The 26,512-nt window shown below is 65.8% G+C and overlaps 1 protein-coding gene across 15 annotated transcripts in view; it reads right to left on the bottom strand.

The window, feature by feature from the left end:
• The window catches only part of PLEC (plectin), a 55,831-nt gene that overhangs the window by 19,184 nt on the left and 10,135 nt on the right, over positions 1-26,512 (bottom strand). For 2 of the 15 annotated variants that reach the window (XM_030303538.1, XM_030303546.1), the window contains 10 exons: positions 4,522-4,583; positions 4,037-4,126; positions 3,128-3,205; positions 2,949-3,041; positions 1,906-2,072; positions 1,100-1,215; positions 913-1,019; positions 714-833; positions 541-636; positions 251-378 (listed from right to left, as the gene is read on the bottom strand). In XM_030303538.1, coding sequence (XP_030159398.1) covers positions 251-378; positions 541-636; positions 714-833; positions 913-1,019; positions 1,100-1,215; positions 1,906-2,072; positions 2,949-3,041; positions 3,128-3,205; positions 4,037-4,126; positions 4,522-4,583 — 1,057 coding nt within the window. Of the gene's footprint in view, positions 1-250; positions 379-540; positions 637-713; positions 834-912; positions 1,020-1,099; positions 1,216-1,905; positions 2,073-2,948; positions 3,042-3,127; positions 3,206-4,036; positions 4,127-4,242; positions 4,258-4,521; positions 4,584-5,322; positions 5,559-8,109; positions 8,282-9,765; positions 9,893-10,652; positions 10,757-15,458; positions 16,115-19,062; positions 19,143-26,512 lie in introns of those variants that run through there. The other 13 variants (XM_030303547.1, XM_030303535.1, XM_030303549.1 and 10 more) reach the window with 13 other exon arrangements.

Genomic DNA, 26,512 nt, shown 5'->3' with positions numbered 1-26,512 from the left:
CTGCGGCCCACAGCACCCACGGGAGCCGGCGTGAGTGCGGTCCTCCCGCCGGGCTCCCGGCCACAGACCGCGCCCCTCCCGCCGCGGGCCTCCCTGCCGGCCCTGCTGCTCACGGCGGAGCCGGCCCCAGTGTGGGATTCCCAGCCTGGGGGGGGTGGTTTCCTCCTCAGGCAGTGACTCACCCTCGGGTGGCTTCCCGCCCCGCCACAGGGCCCCACCCGCCCGCTGCCTCCCCCACCCCCGCACCCACCTCTCATACTCTGCCCGGAGCTGCTTCTCTCGCTCCAGGATGGCCACGTGCAGCTTGCCCCATTCCTTCTCCACATCCAGCGGGTGGTACCCAGGGGGCACCTTAAGCTGGCCGGCTTGCACCGCACCCTGTGGGCAGGGGCCAAGCTCGGAGGGATGCCCGGCCCCCCCCCCCCGGCCTGCCCCACCTGGCACAGCCCGGGTGCCAGAAACCCAGCAATGAGGCCGTGCCCCGGGGTCCGGGCCCGTGGACGGCACCCCCCCACACCGCCCTCCAGGACCCGCACTCACCTCCAGGAACTGGTAGATGCCCTTGGACCGGTTCTTGTCGGCCTCCTTGGCCGGAAGCTCCGTCTCCTTAAACTTCAAGAATTGGCACCACAAGATCTGTGGGGAACAGGGTGTCAGCGGCTGAGCCGGGGCCCCGCAAGGGGCGCGGGAGCCGGTGCGGAGGCCGGGCCCACCTCGATCTCCTCAAAGCTGGACGGGAACCTGCGCTCCTCGAAGGCAGCGGTGTGGTGTCGGACCCACTGCAGCAGCAGCAGCACGAGCTCCTGGTACTCCTGCCAGCGCAGCTGCAGCTCCTGGAGGCGAGGGGGAGGCCGTGAGGGGCCGCCCCCCCGCCCCCCGCCCGCCCCGCCCCTCCCCTCCCCTCCCACTCACGTTGGCCTTCACCCCGTCCTGCACATCGGGCACCCGGGGCATGGCATCGTACAGGGAAGACACGTAAGTGATGATGGACTTCTCGTCGGGCTGAGGGACGTCCACGTCTGTGGGAGAAGGGCAGGCGTCAGAGGGAGCGCGGTGAACGGGCACGCAGGGCCGAGGGAGAAGGGGCGGTGGCACGCACCCTCAGGGTCCAGGAGACGGGTCACTCCCAAGTCCCGCTCCGCCACGGAGAAGGCCTGGTCCAGATTCTCAAGATTGGTCTGACGATACACCTTGTTCATGTCGATGAGCATGGGCCTGGGGACACAGGGGCAGGTGTGACAGTGAGGGCCATGGGGCGGGTCGGCACACAGACAGGGATGCGGAGAACCAGCTTCCCCCACGCCACGTCCCTGCAAGCACACAACCCCAACCCCACACCCACCCCAAAAAATACACCACCCGCCCCGCTAGTGCCCCATACTGTCCACCTGTGTGGCCCTGCGTGCAGACACTGTGCACTTCAGGCCTCGCCCCCTGGAGCTCAAGGGGCCTCCGGTGGGCATAGGTGCAGGGTGGAATACCGAGTGAGGGTAAAGGTCAGCCTAGAATTCCTGCAGCTGCCCTGCCCACCAGGCCCCAGGTCCTACGGGGGGGGGGGGGGGGGCAGGGGTCCACCGAGAACCGTTCCCACCGTGGTCTGGCTACCCTGGCCCCTTCTGGGGCATCCATGTGGGGCTGACACTGGGCCCCTGACCTCGAGGCAGTCAGCAGAGCCTCTGGAAAGGCCCTGGGCGGAGGAGGAAGGGGTGTGGGTGGGGCCGAGCCTGCCTGCACCCTTCCAGAGGGGTGGGCTGGCACTGGGACTCAGCCGCCCGAGGCTGCAGGTTCCTGTCGGTGGCAGGCACCCCTCCCGCCACCATCCCTGCCCCAACTTGTTTGAAGTTGCCCAGCTGAGGTGCTCCGGGGAGCTCCAGCCAACAGCCCCTGTGGCCCCAGGCCACCTACTTGTGCCGATGAATGATGGCATTGAAGAGGCGGCCGTCACGCCAGCTGGAAGTGAAGTTGTCACAGCGCAGGCCCTGGTAGCCCTCCACCATGCGCTGCGACCACAGCAGCAGCTTCTCTTTGGCCGTCATGTCCTCCGACTGCCCGCTCACCTGGATGTCCGAGATCTGCCCCACACAGCGGGCAGGAGGCAGGACCTCAGCCACATACCCCGCCTGGCGCCCCTGACCTCTCGTCCGAGCACACGGGAACCACCGGGCCAGCTGAGGCACAGCGAAGCCTCCGGGGGTCCCTCCCACATCAGGGGAGCCACTGGGGCCCCCACACCTCAGTGCCACAGGCCTAGGCCGCTCCAGCCAGCGGCTGCCACACAAGTGAGAGCACCCAGGCCCCACTGCCATCACATGGCGGGGACCTTGGGCACCTCCCTGGGTTGATGGAGGCTGGGCCCAAGGAGAGCCGCTGCCCAGGAGCCCCAGGCCTAGGAAAGGCTGTCTCTCCTGCTGCAGGCTCAGGGGAGGGTCCTGGGTCTCGGGGGGTACGGCTGGCCTCCAGGCCCACACTTAATCCAGCCCTTCCAGCCCTTCCAGCCCGGGTCTGCCAGCCTGTCTGTCTGTACACCCGCCTGCCTGTCCCCACCGTCTGTCCGTCTGTCTGTCTGTCTGTCTGTCGGCCTGCCAATCTATGTGACTCAGCTGCCGTGCCAGCCAGCCTGCTCAGCTCTCAGATTTGCGGCTTCCTGTGCGGCCGGGGCAGGCAGGGGTGAGTCAGCCGGCGCAGCAGCGGATGCTTCTCCAAAACCCTCCCCGGGGCAGGGGCTGCATGCACAGAACGCATTCCTCTGCAGGGAGGCTCTGCGGGCCCTGCCCAGCTGGGGCCAGAGGGCACAGTACAGGCAGGCCTCGCAGAGAGGCCTGGCCCTCAGGCCATGGCGCAAGGACCGGGCCGGGCGCGGTGCAAGGCTGGGAGGCTCGGGGGGGGGGGGGGGGGGGGGCAGGACACCAAGGGCCCAGGCCCCCAGGCCACAGCCCCAGAGACTCCACCTGGAAGTGCAGGATGATGGTCCAGATCAGGCCGAGGGTCAGCTTGGGGTTGCCGTCGGCGATGTCATCGTTCCTGATGTTCACCAACTTCACCTGCGAGCAAGCTGCCCTCAGTCACACCTACCTACGGGCCGCCGGGGAAGGAGGACGGCAGCCAGTGGCCGGGTGGGCAGCCTCACCTGGCGGTGTCGGAGGTAGTCCAGGGCGATCTGAACGTTCTGCAGCTTGTGGAAACGCATCCTCCCCTTCTCCCGGGGCTGTGGGGAGAGGCGTGGCCGGTCAGCGCCCACAGAGCCCGCCACGGCCCCCATCTGCCCACGGCACCCCCAGGCGTCCGTGGTAACTGCACCAAGGTCTTCCCCAGTGGGGCAGCAGCCCTTCCCACGTCCCCGCGCACCCTCCCCAGCTGGAAAAGGGAGGCCAGGCCCAGGCTGTGGGAAGGAAGGAAGGGGTGGGAGGAGACAATAGCCAGGAAGCCGAGGGTGGAGGGCAGTGGCACAGGGGGAGGCGTCCTCCCGGCCCCGGCCGGCCGGCCGGGGTGGCAGCCCGCCCCCCACCGTGGGCCCCAGGCCCGGCCCCGGGCAATGCAGCAGGCAGGACGCGAGGCAGCTGGATGCACAGCCATCTGCCCCGCCAAGCGCCAGGCACAGGTCAGGCCAGACGGGCCACCAGCCCCAGGTGAGCTGGGCTCCCAGCCTTGGGGAGCCCACGCGCCGCCTTAGCCAGCAGGCACGACCACTCACCAGGCGCGAGCTCCTGATTACGTCCCGCTCTCTTGGCTGCCCGGCCAGAGCAGGGCATAGGGTAAAGGGCAGAGGCCAAGGTTCACAGTCCAAGCAGCAGAGAAACCGAAGCAGAGCAGAGCGTGAGGTTATGGGTCGGGGCTCCGACACGGAGACCAGCGGGGCCGTGAACCCGCGGCACAGGGATCGGGGCCTCTCCCGGGCTGGGAGACACAGCAGGGGCCGCGGCCGGGCTGGACACGGACTGGGTACGTGGGAAAGGCCCCAAGGAAGGAAGGCAGGCAGGGGTATCTGGGTGAAAGGCAGGCGGGGCTCCAGAGGGGGCAGGTGGGCGGGCGCACGCACCAGGCTGTCCCCTGAGAGGACCTCCAGCAGGGAGATGAGGTTGTGGCCATCACGGAGGTCTTCGTACAGGTCGCTGATGTGTCTCTGGGCCTGTGGGGACAGAGGAACCGGGCTGGCTGCACCTTCCCCACAGCCACCAGCAAGGCCCCAGCAGGGGAGACAGGCAATGACCCCCACACATGCCCCGCCCCCACAGAGGCACCTACCTCTGCCCTCCAGTGCTACAGGGAGAGCAGGAGAGCCCGGAGAAGAAGGAGGAAGAGGAGGGGGAGAGAGACAGGAGGCAGGAGCAGCGTGGGGGAAGGCAGGGAGAGGACAGAAAATAACAGGTTTCAGAGATGAAAAGATGAGCTCCCAGGCCGACGGCGGGGGCAGCCCTTGTTCTGACAGGAGGGCCAGGGGCACCCTCCGTCACCCCCACCCTCCATGTCCCCTGCCCCACGGCCACGTGTGCGCGCGCACACACACACGCACACGCCACCAACCTTGATGAGGTGCTTGTTGACCCACTTGGTGAAGGTTTTCTTCTGCACCCGGTCCCGTTCATCTGGAAGAGACAAGACCAGGTCCCCTGAGGCCTGGGAGAAGCCACAGGAGCCCCCGGGAGGGGACCACCATGCCGACACAGTGGGTGGCACCCCAAGAGGGCCTCGGGATCATACGCGGAGACCCAACCCCCCCCACGTGGACTGGCAGACACTCAGGTGCCCAGGCCCCCCCCCCCCGCCCACCCTGCCCACGCAGTGGGGGCCTGGGGGTGCTAGGCACACGGAGAACCTGCCGCTGCTCAATCCCCCTATTGTCTCCCTCTGGGGATGGGAGGGTCCAGAGCTCGCAGCCACACCCAAAGCCCACAGAGTAAGTCTGGCCGGCCCCACCCCCACATGCTGCCTCTGCAGACCTGAGCAGAAACTTCTCCCTGCCAGGGCCCAGGACCGGTCAGGGGCGTGGTGAGGGGGAAGCTGCACCTTCCCAACAGGGCAGCGGACTTCACCAGGCCGCAGAGAGCCCCCACCCACCACGGCCCTATACTCCAGATCCAGAGGCCACTGCCCGCCCTGCCAGCACGGGCCGGCCCTCTCCCCGCACGGGTGGCTACCTGCCCCCCTCCCGGCCCCCGCAGCCCTGCACCTGCGCCAGGACTCGAGGCACACCCGCAGCCCAGCCCGGCTCACACTCTGCCCCTCCGTTCGGACCCTCTCGGAGAGGGGCCCCACCCCCACCCGGTGCCAGGCTTCCTGCAGCAGGAAGTGGGCCCTTCCTGCCCAGTGGGGAGCGCCCACTACCTTTCTTGCCCTCTGAGGCCCTGAGCACGGCCAGGTAGAGGTTGTCCTCCGAGCTGGTTCTCTTGTGCCCCAGGCTCTCGGGCTCAGGCACACGGAGCCGGTGCTGAGACATGGTGGCGCCCGCCCCTTCGGCGCTCGGTCCCGAGGCCCCAGGTGCTGAGCTCCGGCTCTCGTGGCACACGGGCGGCCCTAGGCTGGCGCCCCACCGGACTCACAGGCTAGCGCAGCGCCAAGCAGAGTCGGTGTGGCCACTCCCTGCCCGCTGTACTCCCTCTCAGGGCTGGCCCCGCCCCGGGAGCCCCACCCCGCCCTGCCCACCCCCCCGGAGGAGGGAAGGAGGAAGGTGGCCCCTCCCCCCCAGCCACACCCTTGGCCCCACAGACACAGGAAACCCAGGGGTTTCCTCACCCACCCGGCCAGCCACAGTCCCCGGGGGGGGGGGGGCACCCAGGGGTTCGAGGGGCACCTCCTGGTGGCAGGACCACACACCATGCCCTGGACCACCCCACCACAGGGAGCGGTGCCTGAGTGGGGCTTGGCCCCCGGTGTCCCACAGCCCACACCTCCCTTCTGAGCTTAAATCCAGGACCACCCCTCGGCCTGCCCACCTTGCTGGCTAGGACCCCAAACTGAGACACGGCGGGCTGCGGGGCCAGCTGCCCGTCCTTTTCTCGAGGCCCGTAAGTCATCCCTCCTCATAGACCTACGCACCCTGGGCCTGTGGCCCCTGCCCCCTGCTAGGCTCCACTACAGTCCCGTGCGGGCCTGGCCCTTTCCGAGCTGCCCACCAGGCACATCCTGGAGCGGTGCCCCCGTTGGGAAGCAGAGCGCACGGCGGGGCAGGAGCGGGCACATAGCTGAGCGTTGACTCATCAGGCAGGACCGCCCAGCCCCAATCTGCAGGAACTCTGCCCCAAGTTGGGGGGAGGAGGGTATGCAGGGGGCCGTGGGGAGCATGAGGGAGGGGGGGCCGCCAGTGAGTCAGGGCTGGGGAGGGGGCCCCAAGTTCGGTGACTCACGGGAAAGGAAGCCACACCTGGGGGCTGTTTGCAGTCGGGCGGGGTTCACAGATAGCAGCTATTAAGGATCGTAAAGGTGGGAGGCAGAGCAAAGGGTGCAGGGTGCTGCCTGGCTCCCTCCGCTCTCGGACAGACCCGCCTATGGCCGGCACCGGGGCTGCCCTGGGGCCGCCGAACCAGCCACAAGAATTTTCCAGTCGGAGCATCCGGCTTGATGTGATCCAGCTGTGAGCCGCTGCCCCCCTACCCTGAGCCTCCCAGCCAGTGTTCCGGGAAAAGCGCACCCCACCCCCGACCGTGCTGCCCCGCCGTGGCCACCGGAGGGCGCCCAAACACCAAGGGGCAAGGGGTACTCAATCGCAAGGAGCTGGTTACAACCCTGCCCCTCCACATCTGTGACACAGCCAGACCCCCAGGGCTCTGTCCCGTCCCAGGTCTGGAGAGAGTCCCTCAGGCTTGGAGCCCGGACTTGGAACCTGGCTTGAGGTCCGGCACTACGCACCCCACACCCTCAACCGGGCAGGGCCTGGGGAGGTAAGGCCACCTGGGGAGGCTTGGCTCAGCCTGGCTCGGCAGCCCCCACAACCCCACCACACACCAGCTCTTGACCCTCCAAAATCCCAAATCTGACCCCCCACACACCCTCCCGGCCCCTCCCCAGGTTTGGAGCCTGGAGAAAGGCCTCTTCAGAGGACCCCCCCCGGCCCTAGCAGGGAACCCGAGTTCAGGCCCCTCCTGAACACCCGCAATATGCAGTCTCTGGGCTGGTAACAGCGGAGCGGGGTCCCTTCTGGCAAGGGTGCGGGTGTCACTCTGGTGAGGGGCGGAGACACCTCAGGTCCCTGGTATGGGGTCAGGAGATGGGAGCAGGGAATTCTAGGACAAGCAGGAACCAGGAGTCAGGGCCTAAAGTCCGAGACTTGTGTGAGCCCCCAGCCCAAGTCCCTTCTCCAGCTTTCTACCACTCGGGGTCTGCAAGGATGCTGGGAGTGGGGGCAGCTCCCACACCGGTTCTGCAGGAAGCTCTCCCGGTTCCGCTGCCTCCTTCCTCTAGACTCCTCCTCTCCCACCACCTCCAAAGCCCTTTTCTCCCGCCTCCTCCCTTCCCCCCCCCCACCCCTCCCACCCCCTTGACCCTGGCTGTGGTGAGAGGCTCCCTCCCCTGTCCTTTCCATTCAGACCTTCAAACCAATAGGCACTCCCTTCCAGCCGGGCCACAGCGGCCTCCGACACTGCAGAGGACCTCAGTCTGCACTCCCCAGGAAAACACCCCCCCACCGCGGCACTGGTGCTCCCAGTACAACCGCTTGACCCTAGTACTGTAGCGGGCCACAGATTTTCTGGCACCAGCCAGGGTCCCCTAGAGCTGCCCATGACCCTCTGCGAGGTATCGTCGCCCCCTTTTACAGATGTGGAGACTGAGGCTGGAGGTCCCACAGCTCGTGAAGACGCTCCTGGGTTGGAAAACCTACAGGCCGAAGAGAGCCCCGCCCTCCCTCCCTCCTCTGGCGTCGGGACAGTCTACGGCCTGGTGCCCGAAGCAAAAAGAAATCAGGGCCGGAGCCCAAGCCGGCCCCGCCCACCTTCCCATCCCCCTTCTCCAGAGGAGGAACAAATCGGGCCAAGGGGACCTCGCCGCCTTCCTTCCCAGGTGTTTCCGGAGCAGAGCGTGGGGGCGGGGCTGCACCTGGGCTGGGCTCCGCCCCTTCCCGGTCCGGGAGACTGTGCCCCCCCCCCCGCACCTCCCACCCCTCGCAGCCTCACCCACCTACGCAGCACAGCTGCCCGTAGAGGTAGCCCCTGCGGGCCTGCTCGCAGCCCCCGTCCAGCCAGCACGGCCGTTCCAGCACCACCTCCTTCCGCAGGGCGAAGGCGCCGCCCGCCCGCCCGGTGCCGGCCGCAGCCATGAGCGCGGGCGCCCTGGGGTCGCCCACAGCGAAGCGAGGAGGACGGCGCGCAGCCTCTGCTCCACAGCCCACGCCGCGAGGAGGCCGGCAGCGGGCGCACCGCCCAGACCCGAAGAACCTGCCCCTAGCGGGGCGCCCCGCCCAGCGCGCCGGGAAGCCGCGCCCCTACTTGGAAGGAGAGGCCCCCGCTAGGCCTGGGGGGCCGGGGGCAGAGGGAGGCTGCCCGATAGAACAAAGGGGCATGGGAACTCGAGGGCCGCCCAGGTTCCCGCGGAGGGGAGCCTCGGGGGACGCCCAGGCGCCGGGAAACTCCCCTAGGCTGACGCCCACGGGACTACGTTCCCGGAGGCGGGCGGTTGGGGACCGCGCAGGGAGCAGCGTCTGAGAACAGCCGCGAGCAGAACAGGGTCAGCAAAGCCCCGAGGGAGCACTGCAGGGCAGGATCCAGGGTGGCGACGGCAGAGAAGCCCCTTCCCCACGTGGGGGCAGGGAACAAAGTGGGCCGAGGGAGGGAGGAAAGGTCACTTCTAGGGAGGAGAAGCCCTGACCCGGCGCATTTTACTGGACGCCCCTGCAGCTGAGTCACCAGCCGCTCCCCAGTCCCCAAAGCCACGCCTAGAAGCCCCATCCCGACTCAGGCCTCCGGGCTAGCGGCTCTGGCACCCAGGCTGAGACTGGGCAGACCCTCCAGGGGCAGCTCTGGACGCCCTCGCCGCAGGCCGAAGCCCGCACCCTGTCCACCCAGGCACAGACCAGAACACAACTCCAGATCCCGGTTAGGACAGCCCCTCGGGCCCGAAGCCCAAGCCCAGGGCCCCGCCCACCCGGCTCCATTCACTGGAGGCGGGCCCCACCCCATCCTGCGCCGGGTAGTCCTGGCTGCTGCTGCTGCTGCTGCTGCTGCGGGCTGTAGCCCAGGGCGGGTGACTTTGAGCAGGGGGAGGGCGGAGCGCAGCCTGGCTGCCTGCCCCTTGGCAGTCCTGGACCCTGACCGAGGGCGCTCAGACACCTGCCTCACCTCGGAGGCTCTGCGCAGGCCCAGCCCCACCTCAGTGCTGGGCAGGAGCCTCTCCCAGGCCCTTGCCCTAGGACACTAGCCCTGCACCTGCCCTACACCTGCCGGCTGTGCAGAGGCCTCCCTGGCCGTGGGGGCGCTCCTCTCCTGCTCACCGCCCCAGTCTGGAGCCTCCCCAAACTCCTCCTCTCCCACCAGGACAGGGCTCCAGACTGACAGAGCCTCTGAACCCTGGCCCCACCCCAGGAAAGCAGGCAGGGTCTTCAAAGCAGCAGAAGAGATGGAGGGGAGGGGTGCGGGATGGGGCGGGGGGACTCCGCTCTCCCACCGTGTGCAGCGCTGGGGCGTAGCTCAGGGACAGGAAGGGGAGGGCACAGGGAAATGCAGGGGTTGGAGGGAGGCGGCCCCTCACCCTGCCCCGCCTCCAGCCCCCAGGGCAGGGGCGGTGGCCGGAGCCCGCTGCCCAGGCGCGGCCCAGACGGTAGCTGCCAGAGGCGCTTACCTTGCACTTCCTGCCCCCGCCAACGCCCCCTGCGCCAGTGCCACACGGCGGCGAGGGTAACGACGTGGCCCACGACCACCAGTGACGGGAACAGGCTGCCCGAGGGCTCCATGGCTCTGGGGCTGCACGGCTGTGGGCAGAGCGGGCGGAGCCTCCCTTCCCTGCCTGGAAGACGGTGGAGGGGGGTGGGGGGGGCGCGCCCGGGGCCTGTGACCGCCCTGCCTGCAAGACCGCCCTACTGTACCGTCTGCCTGGCGCCCCAGAGACGAGTGCCGTCCACGGCACCAACTGTGCTCCCGCCCGCCTCCTCTGCCTCCTCCCTCCCGGCCACTCGGAGGTCCCCACCCACCTCCCACAGCGCCCGGCTCAGCTGTCCCTACGCACAGCTATCACGCTCAAGGTTAGCTGGAGCCTTAACCCCTGCTTACCCACAGCCACACCCGCCCGGAGGAGGGGCCTGTAGTGACGCACAGCGCCCCCCCCCCCAGCACAGCCCAGCCAGCCTCTGCACACCCCCCCCCAATTCCTCCCCAGGAGGGTGACGGCAGTGTCCGAGCACCCCACTCTGCCTCCAAGGGTGCCCTCTGGTGACAGCTGCCAGGAGCCCACCAGGGGGACAGGCGCCCATCAGGGGGAGGCATGCCAGCACCCCAGGCCCCGCTGGCCCCCCAGGCTTGCAGCTGACCCAACCACCCTCAATGACAAACACCCCCACAGAGCCCCAACGCCCCCAGGTGGGCCTGCGAACAGGGTCTAAGGGAGGACCGGGGTGATGGCCTGGGAGGGCAGGTCGTGGGGGGGGGGGGGAGTAAGGTCGGAGCCTCCCCCCGGTGCCCCCAGGGACTCCTGCTGGGCTCTCACAAAGCTTCCAAAGGCTGCCCACCTACCCGGCACGATCTTCATTAGGGACAGCGGCAGGAGCCCACGGGGCAGACGGGGAGTGGGAGCAGGCTGTGGAGAGGGTCACAGACCCCTCTGAGGCGGCCGTAAGCCCCGCGGTGGCGGTGGCGGTGGCGGTGGGAGGAGGGCACGGCTGGCCGAGCCGCGGTCAGCAGCACTGCCTGTGTCCATGGGGGGAGGGGAGGGGTGGGCAGGGGGCCGGGGGGGGGGGGGGATATAAATATCTGAGGAGAGCAAGCGAGGCCGTCATTCGTCCAGACTTAGAACATGACGTCCGACGCTAGGGCACTGGGGCCCAGGCCTTCACCCGAGTCCAGTCTGGCCGGCGGCACCACCCCACACTCACCCCCCAGGCTCCTGCCCGTGATTCTAATAATAAGAAGCCACCTGGCGTCAGGATCTGCCTCAGAACAAGGCCTAGCACGGGCACTCAAAGCCTGAGGGGCTCATGTCGCCTGGGAGGAGACGCAGTCCCTGCCCTGCCCAACCCCGCCAGCCTTTCGGGGTGCCGGAAGTAGCGGGGTGCACTCGGGGAAGGCAGGGAGACACCGATCCCTTTCTCCCAGAGGGCCCCACCACACAACTCACTCCACACAACACCGGGTCCGGGAGAGACAGGACAGCCTCCCCAAGGTCACACCCCCGGCCAGACACCCAGGTGGCCCCAAACTAGGCTGGGCCACAGGAAGCTGGCCAGCCCCCTCCCCTCCCCAGGCTGCCCCTAATGCTGCCCTGGCCTTACCCCAGAACCCTCGGCAGCCTCCCGTGTGCAGAAGCCTGGGGCCGGAGGTCCCTGTCAGCAGGCATGCCCGAGCCACATCCTGGACTGACCGGGACCTCAGCGTCGGGGGGGGGGGGGGGACAGGACATGGGGGTCACCCTCCTACCATTCCCCTCCCAGGTGCCCTTGGGCCCTGGCAGACGAAGGGTTAAGGGTCGGATGGAAGGGTTTGCATCCTATTCTGTAGCATTTCCTGTGTGTCAGGCACCATTCGATTTCAATTCTCAGAGAACCCCACAATGGAAGTCTCATGCTGTTACCGCATCGTACAAACGAGGAAACTGAGGCACAGAAAAGCGAAGAGCTTGCCCTTGGTCACACAAGGCTGTGCTTTGAGCCCAGGCAGTGTCCGCTATGCGTGGTCCCTCTGCAGCAAAGGGCAGCGAACCACCCTCGGCCTCCGACCGCTGGGGTACAGGCACCGTGGTCCATCTGGGGAGGACCAGGAGCTCTGAGGAATGGGCGCTGGGCCCCCAAGACTCCTGGGGACCAAACCTGCATTTCAGAAGCTCAGCAGGCAGCTGAGGGAAGCCTCAGAGGAGCCCGGGGGGGGGGGGATCCACAGACTTTGGGGGGACCGGCCCCTGAAGGCTGGAGTGGGCGGCCTCCCGCACCAGACACGCTCCCAGGCAGCTCTGAGAGGGAGGCTGGCTCCTCCCTGCGCCTCCTAGCTCTGATGCCCCAGGCAAGGCCGGCAGCCTCGAGCCCCCAGGGCCCCAGCCACGGGCTGCCTGGGCGATCCCCGTCCAGCCCTGCTGGAGCCCACGTGCCCACGGCCCCCCACCCGGGCCCTGCTCTACCTTGGCCGAGCTGAATCAGCTCCTCCATGCTGTACCTGTCCATGGCGGCCGAGCTCGGGCCAAGCCGCGGAGGCAGCAGAGAGGAAAGGCAGGGGTGGCAGGAAGGAGGGAAGGGTGGGCGGCGGAGGGAGGGCTCACTCGGGCCGGCCTCCCCACCCAGCTCTGGGAGCGGTGACTCCTCCTCACGGCCACCCCTTAGTCAGCGACTGGAGCAGAGCTGAAACCAGCAAGGCCCAAGCCCAGTGGACCAACGGGTCCAACCAGCCCAGGTGGGACAGTGGACGGGCCCGCCCGAGATCCCGGAGCCTCAGTGCAGCCGACGGGGCCCGCCAGTCTCGCCCGCTGATGCCCGCCTGGGCATCCCCCTGCCCCCCAGCCTCCACAGGCCCACTGGCCCTGCACTTCCCCACCCTCCTCAACACCCTCATTCTCCCAGGCCCCAAGGCTAGCCCCATCCTCCTCCGCAGGCCCCACAAGCAGCTCAGTCCCAGCCCCCCTGGTCTCCAGCCTAGGCAAATGCCACACATGTGTCCCTGCCTCTCCATTCCCACGAGCTGAGCAAGACCCAGGGAAAAGCCCATCTAATCCTGCCATAACTCTGCTTTCAAAACCCACTGAGTTCTACAGATGCCGCAGCGAACGTGCACAGACAGGGACCCAAAGCCAGCGGCTGCTGCAAAAACCTGTCCCACCACGTGGCGCCACACGGCCATGAAGAGAGCAAGTCAGTGGTGCGTAGAGTGCGGTCTCCCTCTGGGACAGGAGTGCCACGGAGGAAGGCCAGGGTGCGCTGGGGGTGGGCAGAAGCAGTGCCGTCAAAGGCCGCTCGCGTCCACCATCGGAAACGGCTCCAGAGCTGCGCTGAGCTGCTCGTGTGGAATTCTGAGCTGGGCCAAGCGTTACTATTTGAAAGGTCAATGAAATTCGGATACCAAAGCCCACGGCCCCCACTCTCCACCACACAAGGGAAGCTCAAACTCCTGCTCCCACCCCGCCCACCCTCCTGCGGGGACCACCTTCCTACGGGACTGCTCTTGCTTGGAGTAGGAGCTCCCCAGCAGTCAGGCGCAGCTCAGCACACCTCCTCAGGGGGATCTTCCCTGATTGCTCCTAGAGCTACCTCCCCCTGGCTCATTCCTCATCCAGTCCATCCCCAGATGCTGGGGGCTTGGTTTGGGTCTGGCCGGTATGTGGCCGAACGAGCAGTGGATGCCTTCCCACGAGGATGAGCAGACCACCAGGGCTCCCAGGTGGGGACAGAGGTGCAGCAGGGCACATGGGACTGCCCGCGGCGCCCACGGCTCCTTGGCCAAGGCTGGACAGGCAGAGGCGGCCCACTGGCCGAGGCCACTCTGGTGATCGGTGCAGTGGGCCCCACACACCCCTGCCTTCCCCTCCTACCAGCTGACTGGAGAGGACAGAGCCAGCGAGGAAGGGGTCCGTGTGCTCGTTATTGTAAACTCTGAAAAGCTGGCAATTCCAGGTGCAGCCTGAGCGCGGAGCCATCACAACCCCACAGACGAGGATGTACCCGCACCACGGCCAGCATGCAGCATGCCCGAGGTGCCCCCGGCCAAGGGTGGCCCTCGGGTCCGGTGCTCGGCCCTTGGGGAGCCCACACCCGCAGGCCTGACTCAGCCTGGAGCTGGAGTTCATTTCCTGTTGGAAACTCTGAGCTGCCGCCTGTGGCTGCGGCCGGGAGGCAACACTGAGTCACCTCCACCAGGGCTGGGGGTGCCCTCCTCTCTGCCCGCTGCAGCCACACCCAGTCCCCCATCCTGGCCCCGCTACCATCTGCCCGCCCAGCCTGGCCACAGACAAGGAAGGAAGGGGAGAAAGGAAGGAGGAGCCTATACTCAACACACCCACGACCCAAGACAGGGACAGCTCAGGGGCTCCGCGGCAGGGATGAAAGGACCCCCGGGCTGGGACTTGGCCACTGAAGGCCAGTCAGTGCTGACCACGCACCCCGCCAAGCACTCGTCTCCTTGTGGGGGACGCTGTGACCCCACCGACAAGAGTTTGGAGAGGCCGCGCAACTTGTCCAAGGCCATGGGGAAAGCCCAGAGACCATCCCTCTACCCCACCACCTCACTGATCCTCCCAGATGAGCTCCCAAGGCACAGCTCTAGCAGGACCAACCCACACCAGACCAGAACTGGGTCCCGCTCAGCACCTTGGACCTGCACCTCGATCCCTTGACCCCCATTCACCTGGCAAACTCTTGCCCACCCCGCTAGCCTCAGGCCAGGCCCCTTTCCCAGCCCCTTCCACACCAGGTTCCTCCCCAGGTGAGAAGACACAAAGAAGGAAGCAGGAGCCAAGCCTGCCTTCTGCTGGGGCACCAGGGCCACCCCAAATCAGCACCAAGGCCAGTGAGCTCTGAAAGTACATGTGTGAGCCTCACGCTCCGTGGGACACCAGTCATCTGCCCACCTGGGTCCTGCCAACGCAGGTGCTTAGGGACAGAGGATGACACAGAGGAAGGACCCCTGGGGCCCTAAGACCTGTTCCATCCTCTGTGACCCGGCTTCCACCGGAAAGGGTCTGGGCCGGGTGCCGCCACACCCTGGCCACTGGCTTGCCAGGCAGTGCGTCTGCCAGCTGTCTCCTCCTCTCCCCCAACCCAGAGCTGCCCCCTCGGCCCTCACCAACTCCAAGCCGGCCAGGCTCCCAGGAACAATACCGCATCACGAAACCATATGGGCCACAAAACCATGGGGGCAGATGTCACCCCCCCCAAAAGACAGACTCAAGGCTCAGAAAGGTCAGCCAGTTCACCTGGGCTACGCTGCTGGAGAGCAGTGCCCCCCACATTATCCCGGCTCCTCCCTGCAAGCTACCGCCTCCAGCAGAGAGGGCCTAGGGGCAGACAGGAGCAAGCGGGGCACAGGCACAGGGCAGTGCTGGGGAGAGAGGCTAGCTGGTGTGGGGCAGGGCTGTGCCAACAGCTGGTCCTGCCAGTCCAGGCTTTGCGAGCCCCACCCCTAGCCCGAAGGGGAGCCTGGGGCTGGGCTGGCAGTGGCCCACCCACCCCAAGGTCCTCAAGCCGGGAGGAGGAGCCACGTGGGTCCGGCACCCTCGGGCAGAGACAGCACCACCTGCTGGTGTGAGCGAAGTTCCCCCACGTGCACTGCCACCCCCAGCCCACGAGGGCTGCGCCCGGGCACCCCCTTCCCATCCCCCAGGGCTGGGGGCAGGACGCAGCTGACCTGTGGCTGGGGCAGGCTCCGGGCCAGGCCTCACCAGGTTCCCCGGGGCGGTGGCGGGCACCACGGGGGGCTCGGGTGCCCCCTCCTCAGGCTCCTTCCGACGGTAGACCCGCCGCTCCTCACGGGCAGGGTCCTCAGCGGGCAGCGGCCCCCACTTTGGCGGGCAGCCCAGGGGCCCCTGCACAGACTGCACATGGGGGGCGCGTCGCGCAGGCATCACCATGGCGACAGGGCGGCGCACGCGCTGCAGAGAGGCGGGCACGATCTCCGGCGGCAGGTGCAGGTACTGGCGCAGGTGGGCGATGCCCTCATTGGTGAGGTACCAGTAAAAGTGGCGCCAGGCAAAGGTCTCCCGCACCAGGCCCCGGGCCCGCAGCGAGGCCATGGCGCACATGACCTGCAGATTGGTGACGCCGGGGACGTGAGGGTGCAGGCTGCGGGGCCTCCGATCCTTCTTGGCCACCATCACGCCTTCACGGAAGAGCACCTCGTAAATGGCCCGCAGCTGGTCCAGCGGCATGAGCATACCCGCCACCATGGCTGCCAGAGCCCCAGAGGCGAGGGTGACGGGCGGGGCACAGGGAGGAGGTCCACAAGGCACCTCGGGACCGGGCGAGACGGAGGCTGGCAGGCGGGCTGGGCTCGAGGGCACGGGCTCCGCGGCTTGTGGCTGTCGAGCCGGGCTCCCTGGCTCGCTGAGATTCCGGCCGGCACTGCCGCCCGCCCACCGCCTGCGCGAGCCTCCCGCCGGCCCGCCCTCCCTCCGGGACGCCCAGGCCGGCCCCCTCTGACTCAGCAGCATGGGCGGCCCCTCCCACCCACAGCCCCCGGGGCCCCTCGCAAAGTGGGGGGCCCCCTCGCAGAGTGGGGGGCACCTTGCCATGGCAGCCCCCCCCCCCGGCAGGCCCCCCCTTTCCAGGCCCCACAGCTCCCGCGTCAGAAATTACGTCAGTTTCTAAACACTTCCTTCAAGGTTTCTTAGACTAGGGGGAGGGGGTACCACAGTGGCTCCGGACCTGGAATCTACAATGGTGGCAGAATAGCAGGGGAGGGGGGGCTCAGGCTGGGGACCCAATTCAGGGTTGTGGTCTCAGGTTTCTCGGACTCACGAGGATCTGAACGCAGGATCTGAAGGCGGGTACCGGGCTGTCTGGGCCTGGCGGGGCACTAGAGGTCTGAGGGGAGAGCTGGGGTCTTGGGGGGCAGAAATCTGGATGGAAAGCTGGGGTCTTGGGGAGCAGAGGTCAGAGGGGGGACCGCAGTGGCATGTGGACAGGCGGGCTTTGGACACCACTGGCCGCTGTCCATCACGCAGGCAAAGGGACAGAGCCCCCACCTCCAAATGCCAGGCCCAAGACCGTAGCCACCCTCTTTAACACTTCCCATGCCAGGCCAGATCAAAGGGGACCCCGAAACACTCTGAGCAGGGCACAGGGTAGGGGTGTCTGAGCAGCCCCAGGCCAGCTGTTGGAAGCCAGAAACTCTCAGCTGCCACAGGAAATCAAAGTCACCAAATCCCTGCCACCCCAGGCAGGCCTGGTGCCCCTACTGCCACACAGACGCCCCGCCCTGGGTGGCCTGAGTGCCCCCGCCCGTGGACCAGCGGGGCAGGAGCAGGGGGAGCAGCGCCACACCAGAAGCCGGTCAGGGGCCCAAGTCAAAGGGGGACCAACAGCAGGGTCCAGGAGCTGCCCGGTGGGGCCCTGGAGCCGGATCCGGCCACACCCATCAGTCACTTCCAGGCTCCCACAGCTGAGGACCCAGCCGTGGATGTCCTGTGCCTCCCCCATTCCACCCAGTACCGCACTCTTCCACGCCGTGCTGCCCCGACCCGCACCCAGCCACGCTCTCCCCTTCCCCCAAGCCGACACACCCATTCCCACCAAGCGCAGCTAACCCGGGAACTGATTATAAATAGGGCCAACAGGGCGGGGGTGGGGGATCCCGAGGTGGGAGGCGCCCGTGGGCAGGCGGCCAACTGGCAACGGGTGGGGGCGGGTTTATGGGGCGGTTGCCACGGCACCGCAGAGCCGGGTCCAAACAGCACCGCCCCCCACCCAACTCATGCACACGTATACGTTCACACATACATGCACACGCACACTCATTAGACACACACACGCGTGCGCCCAGTCCTGGCGGACGCGGCGGTGGAAACTGAAGACGCAGCCAACCGTCCGGTCCGCATGGCCCCGCCCGCCAGCTCACTGCGGCGCCCTCCCCCCTCCCCCCGCCATCCGCCAGTCCCCAGCAGCCAGCCGGGCAGGAAGCCGGCCAGCCCACACGGAGACGGGCTCCGGGAGGACGCACCGCTAGCGCGGCGGTGGACACGTCCACGCCCCTTCAGCCCAGGGGCGCCTGCGGGCCCTCGCGGCCACCCGGGCTGGGGCTTCGAGAACCAGCGGCAGCTGTGTTTCGGGACAGCAGTCCCCCAGCGCTCCCCCAGCCCTGCGTGCGAAGAGCTCGTCCACTCTCCTGGCCTGTCCCTCGGCCCTGCCCCACAGACCTCCTGCTCTCCCCTGCCCACCCATAGCCCCTCACTCACCTCCTGCTCTCCCCCCATGCCTACCCCATGCCATCTTCCTGGTTGGATTTCCCGAACTCATCCCCCCAAATCCCCAAGCCGCCCCCCAAGCCAACCCATGCCCCCCCCCTCCCAAAATGATTCCAAGCCACCCCAAGGCCTCCCAAGCACTTGGACCTAAGGTCTCTCCTCCTACACGGGCCTGCACGAAGTGGCAGCCACGTGGGGCTCCGCAGAAAGGGGGCGGGGCATGGTAGGGAATCCCCCTCCCTCCCAGCAGCCCGGGCGCCCCCAGCGGCCGAGGGGAGCAGCAGGTAGGAGCCCGGAGCAAGATGTTCGCGGCAGCTTCCGCTGCTCCGCCACACCGCACTCCCCCCCTCGCTCGCCCCTCTCCGCGCCTGGGTGGGGGCGCCCCCCACAAAGTCCCAGGGCTGGAAGGATGCCCCCTTTCTGCCCCGCCCCCACCCTGCAGAACCGCAGCCGCAGCGGCTGATTCGGCGCCGGGAGGGCCAAGGCGGGTAGGCAGGGCGGCCTCCTCCCCTCGCACTCCGGGCCCTCCAGGTTTCCAGGGCAACCAGTCGGAGCCCTCCGGCAGCCCCCGGCCCCCCCACCCCGGAACAAAGAGCCGCAGTGTGGACTTGCCCGGGGCCAGCCCGCCTGGCGCCTCCCCGCAGTGATACCCACTGCCCTGGCCTGTCCCCTCGGACGCTGGGCTTGCAGGGCGGCAGCGGGGCGGGGGCTCCGCAGAGTCCGGGAGGAAAAGGGGCGGACCCGCAGCCCAAGCCAGAGCTCACCTCCGACCCGCCTCCGCCGCTGCAGCAGCCCGCCCCGCCCCCCGACGCTCGCTGCAGGGCCGCAGGGCTGCGGCAAGAGTAGCCCCCGGCCAACCCCCGGCGGACCCCGACCAGCTGGAGCCCTGGCGGTGCACGGGCCTGGGGGCTCCTGCGGCCCCAGCTCCCCATCCCCAAGGCTACTCCAGGGGCAGCAGACCTTGACCGCGGCCCTGCGCGGGGCTGCACGCAGCTGGAGGTCACTGCCTGGTCCTCGCCCCCTGGCTCGGGCCCCGGCCCCGGCCCGCACCTTTGAGGGAGCTGATCTCCTGCTGGATGGCTCTCGAGGGGTCCATGTCTCCGTCGGGACTGAGGGCGGCGCGGCTGCCGCCACGCAGAGTCCAGCCCCGCAACGCACTGCCCCGGCCAGAGCCGCAGCCTGGGGGAGGAGCCGAGAGGCCCGGGGCGGGGCTTGCCAGTCAGGGGCGGGGCTTGGGCCGATCGATGCGCTTGGCACGGCAGCCCCGGCGCGAGCCCCCGCGGCGCGCCGCCCCCACCCTCCAGCCCCCCCCTCGTGCGGCCAGACCCCGGTGACTCCAGCCAGACTGCGGGCCCTAGGTGCGCTCCGACGGCCCACCCCCGGCCACCGCACAGTCCCTCACAGTGCCCTCTGGCTCGTTCGCGCACGGCCACTCACTCCTTCCAAGAGATACCCACAGGTCCGAGCCGCCCCGCGACCTCCTGGACCAGCACCCTGGTTGCGGCGGGTAGGTGGATCCCACCAGGGCAGGAGCCGGAGGCCTGCCCGCAGTGGTACCCCAGGACCCTAAACCAGCCCCTTCACCACCTTTCACGCGCAGCGGCTCTGCCTCTGCCCACCCACCCCCCTCTCCCCGGGAGGCCAAGCCCTCCCCCCCCCCATTCTCCTCTGGGCCACCTCACTCAGTCCTATGACTCAAGATGTTCTCTCTACTCTGACTGCCAGGGTTTCATGTCCAGCAGGACTCCACACTGCACCCCAGCCTCTAGCTCTCCACTCAGCAGATCCCAATCAAGCTTGTCTTGGGATGCCCTCGTCCCCCCAGCTCCAGGTGCACCTCTATCCACCGTCCACAGTGCAGGCCACCCCCCTGGGGCTACTGTGCAAGCGCACATCCCTGCACGGCCAGCCCCACAGGCCCTGGGGCTCTACCTTCCAGCCTGTCCACCACTGCCACCATCAGTCCAGGCCCCAGCACATCTCCCGGCTCCCCCCACCCCTACTGTCGCTGTCACTGCTGAGGGGGTCAGTCTCCTAAGCCACAGCAGAAGACTGTCACTGCCAGCCTCTGGGGCAGAATGCGGGCATTGGCACTGGCAGGGCGGGGCCAGGGTGGAGTCTATAACATCGCACCTCACAAAGCCACAAAGCAGGAGCCGTGCCCACACCTAAGATGTGAGCCCCAGGTGCACCCTGCCTTCCCACGCTGGTCGTGTCCTGTTGCCACAAGATGTGGCCAGCCTGCCTCAGTCTCCTTCCAGGCCGGGCCACCTCCTCCAAGCAGCCACCCTTATTGGCCGCAGGCCCGCTCGTCAGGTCAACCAGAGGAGTGTCCCAGACCTTTCACTGGTCCCCTCACACGGGGCTGCCCACCTGTAAGTGGCCACTGCAGTCCCCTGCGCTACGTGCAACCGGGGGCTTCCAGGAAAGTGGCGGCAGCCGGAAAATCCAGTGAAGAGGTGTCTTCAGCCTGCTGCCGCCGAATGTGCCCCAAACAGCAGCCGCAGTGTGGCCTCCGAAGTGGGGAGCAGCCACGCGGACCCTGGAAAGGCTCCACAGGACACACTGGGCCTGTTCTTTGGTCCCTTCTCAGAGCAGGCTTCCCAGAGGAAGGGGCAGTGACGTCAGAGCCAAAAGACAGGCTGCCTCTAGCAAGCAAAGGAAGACAGACCACTCGTGCAAAGGCCCAGAGAAAGAGGAGAAGGGTCCGGTCAGCCCCAAAGACTAGAGACGGCCAGAGCAGGGAGAAAGGGGCTGGAAACAGCTGTCGGTGGGTTTCACCAAGCTAGGGAGGTCCCTCAAACTACCTCGGACAAGGGCCCCGGGGGCAAGAGATATGGGCAGTGAGGAGGAAAGGGCGCAGGTTATCCAGGTCCCGTGGGAGAGACGGGAAGGTTCTGGCCCCCCCCCCCTACATCCTCAGCCTTTACCGACCTCGCTGCCCAGGAGGCCTCATCTCCAGGTCCTCAACAGGGCAGATGGCCTGACCCAGCAGCATGGCTCTCTCATGCCCAACTAGGGCCCTAGCAGGTCGCCCGGGCCACGGACTCTCGCCCCGAGCGAGGCCAAACCCTCTTGAAGCTTTCTGCAAATTCCAGGAGGCAGCACACGCCCTCGGGGTCCCTGGGACCTGAGCTGAGCCCTAACACCACAACCAGGTGCTCCCTCCTTCCCAGCACCCCCATCTGGAACAAAGCCCTCCTCACAAGTCGCGGAAGACGCCGACAGGCTGAGTCATGGGCCAGGGCCAAGGAAGCACCCCTGCCCCTGCCCCCACGCAACCTCGTCTGCCATCTGGATAGCCCTACTGCTCCCAAGACCCCACCCGCCCTCAGCCTGGCACTCCTCCCTATGGTTCCCCAGCTTCAAACCTGCCCCCCACCGCCCCACGGCAGCCTGCCCTGCGGGGTGGGGGGGCCCAGCAGGGGATCCAGGCGGTCCCACACAGGTCGTGCCAGCAGAGACCTTCCACTTAGGGTCCCCGACAATCACCCGGCGAAGGCCTGGCCCAGTGAAACCCCGCAGACTGAGCCCTGCAAGTGTGAGCACGGGGGCCGGCTCGCCCCACAGCCCCGGCCCAGCGTCTGCCTACACCTCGGGAAGCTTCGGGCCGGGGCAGGAGCCAAACGTCCCGCCTGGGAAGCCGCCCCTTGCAGGATGATGACAGCAGGAAGCCAGCCAGGCCAGCCGCTCTGGGAGGCCCCGGGGAAGTCTAGGCCCACTGCAGCAGCAGGCTGGGTGCCCGCCAGGGCTCCCGGACACCCTGGCGAAGGCTTTCACCTTGGGCCCCGTCCAGCTGTCTCCGTGCAGCCCCGCTCAAGAACAGCATGGTTACCAGGCCTCTGCCAGAGACGGCTGCGGGATGCCGACTCCCACCCCCACGTCCCCCGCTCCGTCATTCTGCCCTCAAGTATCTTCCACCGCCGTCCTCGTTCCCACCCCCAGCGCCTCCGCCGCTGCACTGGGCCTGGCGAGCACCTCTCTCACCTCCCGGTGGGCCACGCCGTCCCACTCCCAGGACTCTGCCACAGCAGCCAGGCCACTTCTGCACACGGGCCAGGTCCCTCCACAGTCCTGCTGCCCACCCCCCCCACCCCCACCACCACCTGGGCACCTGGGCGGCTCAGCTGGTTAAGCGTCTGACTTTGGCCCAGGTCACGATCCCACGGCCGGTGGGTTCGAGCCCCGCGTCGGGCTCTGCTGACAGCTCGGAGCCCGGAGCCTGCTTTGGATTCTGTGTCTCCCTCTCTCTCTCTCTATCCCTCCCCCGCTCTCACTCTGTCTCTGTCTCTCAAAAATGAATAAAAAACATTAAAAAAATTTTTTTTAATGTAATAGAAAAAAACCCTTCGTTAGCAATGCTAGATATAAACCCCTCTAGAATGAGACAAAAATCAGAACTGAAGTGCAGAAAGGCCCCCCAGGCATAAAAACTGGGGCCCACGAAGGGGGGACTCATGCTCCCCCAGCTCACCCCTGCATTCATGCTAACTCCAGCTCTCATCACCCCTCCCGCTGGGACAGCCACCTCAGCCCCTCACTCACGGAGCAGCAAGGTTCCGTGGTCTGCCTGAAGCCCTACCGTGGCTGCTGGGTGGGGGGAGGGAGGGGCTCTACCGTGGGTGCCGTGGGAGCCGTGGGTGACGGGCAGGGAGAGGAGGGAGTCCCCAGGGACTGCAGCAGACTCAAGTGCAGGACCCAGCAAACATCTCAGAAACCCCTTAAACGCTGTGTTAGAACAGAAAACGCCCACCTGCCTCCAGCAGGGCAAGCACGTGAGAAGTCTCCTAGCTTGTCCCCTCCCACCCACACGCAGCCTGGGAGTCACCGTTGCTGGCTTCCTGTTTATTCCTCTCCAGTTTCTTTATGGAAAATCAAGCAAATACAAACACGATTCTTGATTTTTCTCCTTTTAACACAAAAAGTGACACCTCCCGTGTCCTGTCTGACCCTCGGTTTTCCATCAGTCCCCCCACCCCACCCCCGGAGGCCTGTCACCCGGGAGGCCCCTCGGGAGCGTGGTTCCCAGCGGTGCTTGATCTGATCAGATTGGATGGGATGTGCACCGTCACTGGCTTGGCTCCCACAGCTTCACCAATACAATCCAGAAATCCAAGTTTTTGGATTTTTGCCAATCTGATAGGTAAAAACTTGTATCTTGGTGCAGACAAGGCTTACATTTTACACACCACTGACCCAGAAATTCTATTTCAAACGAATGTCATAGATACACCCGACAACCCAGCTCCAAAGCCACTCCTTGCAGCAAAAAGCAAAAAATGAAAACAACTGAAAAACCAAAAATAACCCGAATGTTCTCTTAGAGGGCATTAGTTTAAATAGGATGTGGTTACCATACAAAGGCATATTATGTTACGTGATATCATATTGTAAATAAATGTTATAGAAAGATGTTCCTGTTGTGACATTAAGTAAAAGAGAAGTTACATGTGTCTAAAAATACTCTATAATACCAAATTATAAAATCATAAACTAAACCGTACTACAAAATGCTATGCATTTTTTTTTTTTTAAACAACAAGCACAAAATAAAGAGATGTGAAAGTTTTACGATACATCAACCAACACTGGAGGGACACTTGGGGGGAGGGCTTGGAGTGGCGACCCTGAAAAAGGATCTTTTCACGTCTGAACCCCTGGTGCCTACAACCGACTGTGACCTTATTTGGAAATTGGGTCTTTGCAGATGTTACTAAGGGAAGGGTCTCAAGATGAGATCACCCTGGATCACGTGGGTGGGCCCTCAACCCAGTGGCAGGCGTCCTTAAGAGAGACAGAAGAGACCCTAGGAGGAAAAGCCCCAGAAACCAGGCAATGCCAGCAGCCACCAGAAGCTGGAAGAGGTGAGGAAGTCCTCTAGAGCCTCCCAAGAAAGTGTGGCCAACACGCTGACTTTGGACTTCTAACCTCCAGAACAGAGTCGATACATTTCTGGTTCTTAGACCACGTGTTTGTGGCAATTCGCTACGGCAGACACAGGAGACCGGTCAAGGTTTCGTTAGGGGCACGGTGAGCAACACCTAAGAGTGTGGACGAGGCTTCGGAATCGGGCAGTGGACTGAAGAACATGCCGGAAAAAGCCCGGGCTGCGGTGAACCTCTGGTGGAAACCCAGATGCTGGAGGCGATGCTGGTGGGGACTCAGAAGGAGGAGAGGGACGCGCACTGGAAAGCGGACGAAGGAGACCCCTATGGAACAGTGGCAGGAAACGCGACTGGACGCTGTCCTGCTGCTAGGTGGAGGCCGAACTTGCGAGTGGTGAACTTGGACCTTTAGCCGAGGAGATTCCCGGGGGAAGCGGGAGGGGTGACCCACCTCCTCTTGCAGCGCATGGGAAAGATCAGAAAGACAGAGAGGAAAGACACAAGTTGTGGAAGGGGCTGTTACGCAAAAAGGGAACCGGCACTGATGACCCAGGAAGGTCACAACCTGTTCAGGTGGCAGAACGGGTACCTGGTGGGAAGGCGGGCCCTGGAGAGAGTGCCAAGGCCGCGACCACACAGCCCCCTGCCGACCAGCTTAGACGTCTGGCCCCCTGGTCCAGTCAACCGGCTCCGCAGAAGCCGGGAACGGAGAGGGGTCACCCAGAAAAGTCCCGTGGAGAACCCTCTTGTCCGGAGCCACGGATCCCTGTGACACACAAGGTCTGTGAGAATGTTGTAGGAGCAGAAACACCACCAGCTGGGACGGAAGGGGGCAGAGGCAGGATGCAAGGACGGAAGGTGGTTAGCATTCTCATGTGCTCACAGGTTAGCTCGTGGGCTGCCCCGCAAGGACAAGGAGTAGGGGACCCCAGAGCAGAGGCCAGGGGCGGAGGCCGGACAGCAGAGCATCAAGCCAGAGAGGAGTTTTCTCAGGAATTTGCCCTGTGGGTTCAAACTTGCTGGGGACTGGTCAGCCCTCTATCCCTTTCTATTTCCCCCCTTTTGGAATGGGGGTGTCTATTCTATGCCAGTCCCACCACTGTCTTCTGGAAGCGTTAAGACTGGCTGGCTAGTTTCACAAATCCACAGACAGACAGGAGTTTTGCCCCAGGGACCATATCCAGACCCTCACCGATATCGGATCAGATGAATGTAGTCTGTACGTGACAGACGTGGATTTAGGGGGGCGGGGGGCACTGGTTTCAATGGTGGTCCCCAAAATACATGTCTACCTCCAAATCCCTAGAGCCCACGAATGTTATCTTACTTGGAAAGGGGGGGGTCTTTGCAGTTATAATTAAGGATCTTGAAATAAGATCGTCCTGGATTACTCAGGGAGGCCCCAAGTGCAAGGACACGTATGCTTACAAGAGGCAGAGGCAGGACACGGGGGAGGCCATGTTGAAGACGGAGGCAGGTACTGGACAGAGGCCATCACAAGCCAGGGAACGCCAACGGCCACCAGGGTCTGCCCCAGAGCCTCCGAGGGAGCACGGCCCTGCCGATACCTGGATTCTGGACTTGTGGCCTCCAAAGGGTGAGAGAGCAAAGTTCTGTTGTTTCGGGCCACCGGCCACCGGATGCTGGCAACTTACTCCAGCAGCCGCAGGAACCTACCACAGGGCTGTCTGTCCTCGTAAGCAGGCGCGAGTTGCTAAGGAGACAACAGCAAAGCCCACCCACGTCCCTCAGGGCCACCTTGGTGCCTATTCTATAAGCTTTCCCTGCCGCCTTTCGCCTAACAAGGAAGGGGGAAAGGATACGTTTCAAAAGTTCAAAATACACACTCACTTGAAAAAACCAAAGAACGGAAAAAAGACATAAGGGACACCTCTTTCTGGTTTCCCACAGCTGCCTCACACCTGCAGTCCTGCACCCCGCACCCTCCGGGGGGTCCCCCCTAACCCCACCGTCCTGGCCACCGGCCCGTCTGAACCCAGACCCCAGACCGGCTACAGCAGACACCTTCTAGAGTCTTCCTTTCCTGCAGAATTGGTTCCGGATCTGTCCCCGGCCCCGGAGCCACAGCGGGCAGCAGAGCGTCCCCCCCATCCTGTCCTTGGCCCCACAACCCCTCTGCCTCAGGACGGCAGTAAAGGTCCCTGCCGAGAGCCGACCACCCGGACAGGACACCCCTTCTGCAGCTAAGCCTGGCCCCAAGCTGTCCTGGAGCAGAAGAGGGGAGGAGAGGAGACAGAGCAGGCCCTACAGCCTCCTGTCCCACGTCTTCTGAGTGGGCACCTTGCTCCCTGCTCCCCCCACATGGCCCTCGATGGCAAGGGGCGGTCACATTCAGCCCCACACGAGTGGACGGGCCCAGCACCCCACGGTGCCCACGACGCCGAAGGCCACGGATGCCCCTCCGGGCCAAGGCCTCCCCTGCCCCAGGGACCTCAGGCCAGTGCTCCGCCTGCCTCCTCTCTGTCCTGCAGGACGTCCTCCCTCCCACACCGCTGGACATCTTACAGCCCCACACGACCCTTCTTACCCCTCGGCACCTCCAGCCCGATGACATCCCCAAACGGATCTCACCAAGGCCCCCAGTGTCCCTTATC

Source organism: Lynx canadensis, chromosome F2 (assembly GCF_007474595.2).
Source record: "Lynx canadensis isolate LIC74 chromosome F2, mLynCan4.pri.v2, whole genome shotgun sequence".
Taxonomy (NCBI): Eukaryota; Metazoa; Chordata; class Mammalia; order Carnivora; family Felidae; genus Lynx; species Lynx canadensis.
This window is presented reverse-complemented; position numbering and strand designations above follow the sequence as displayed.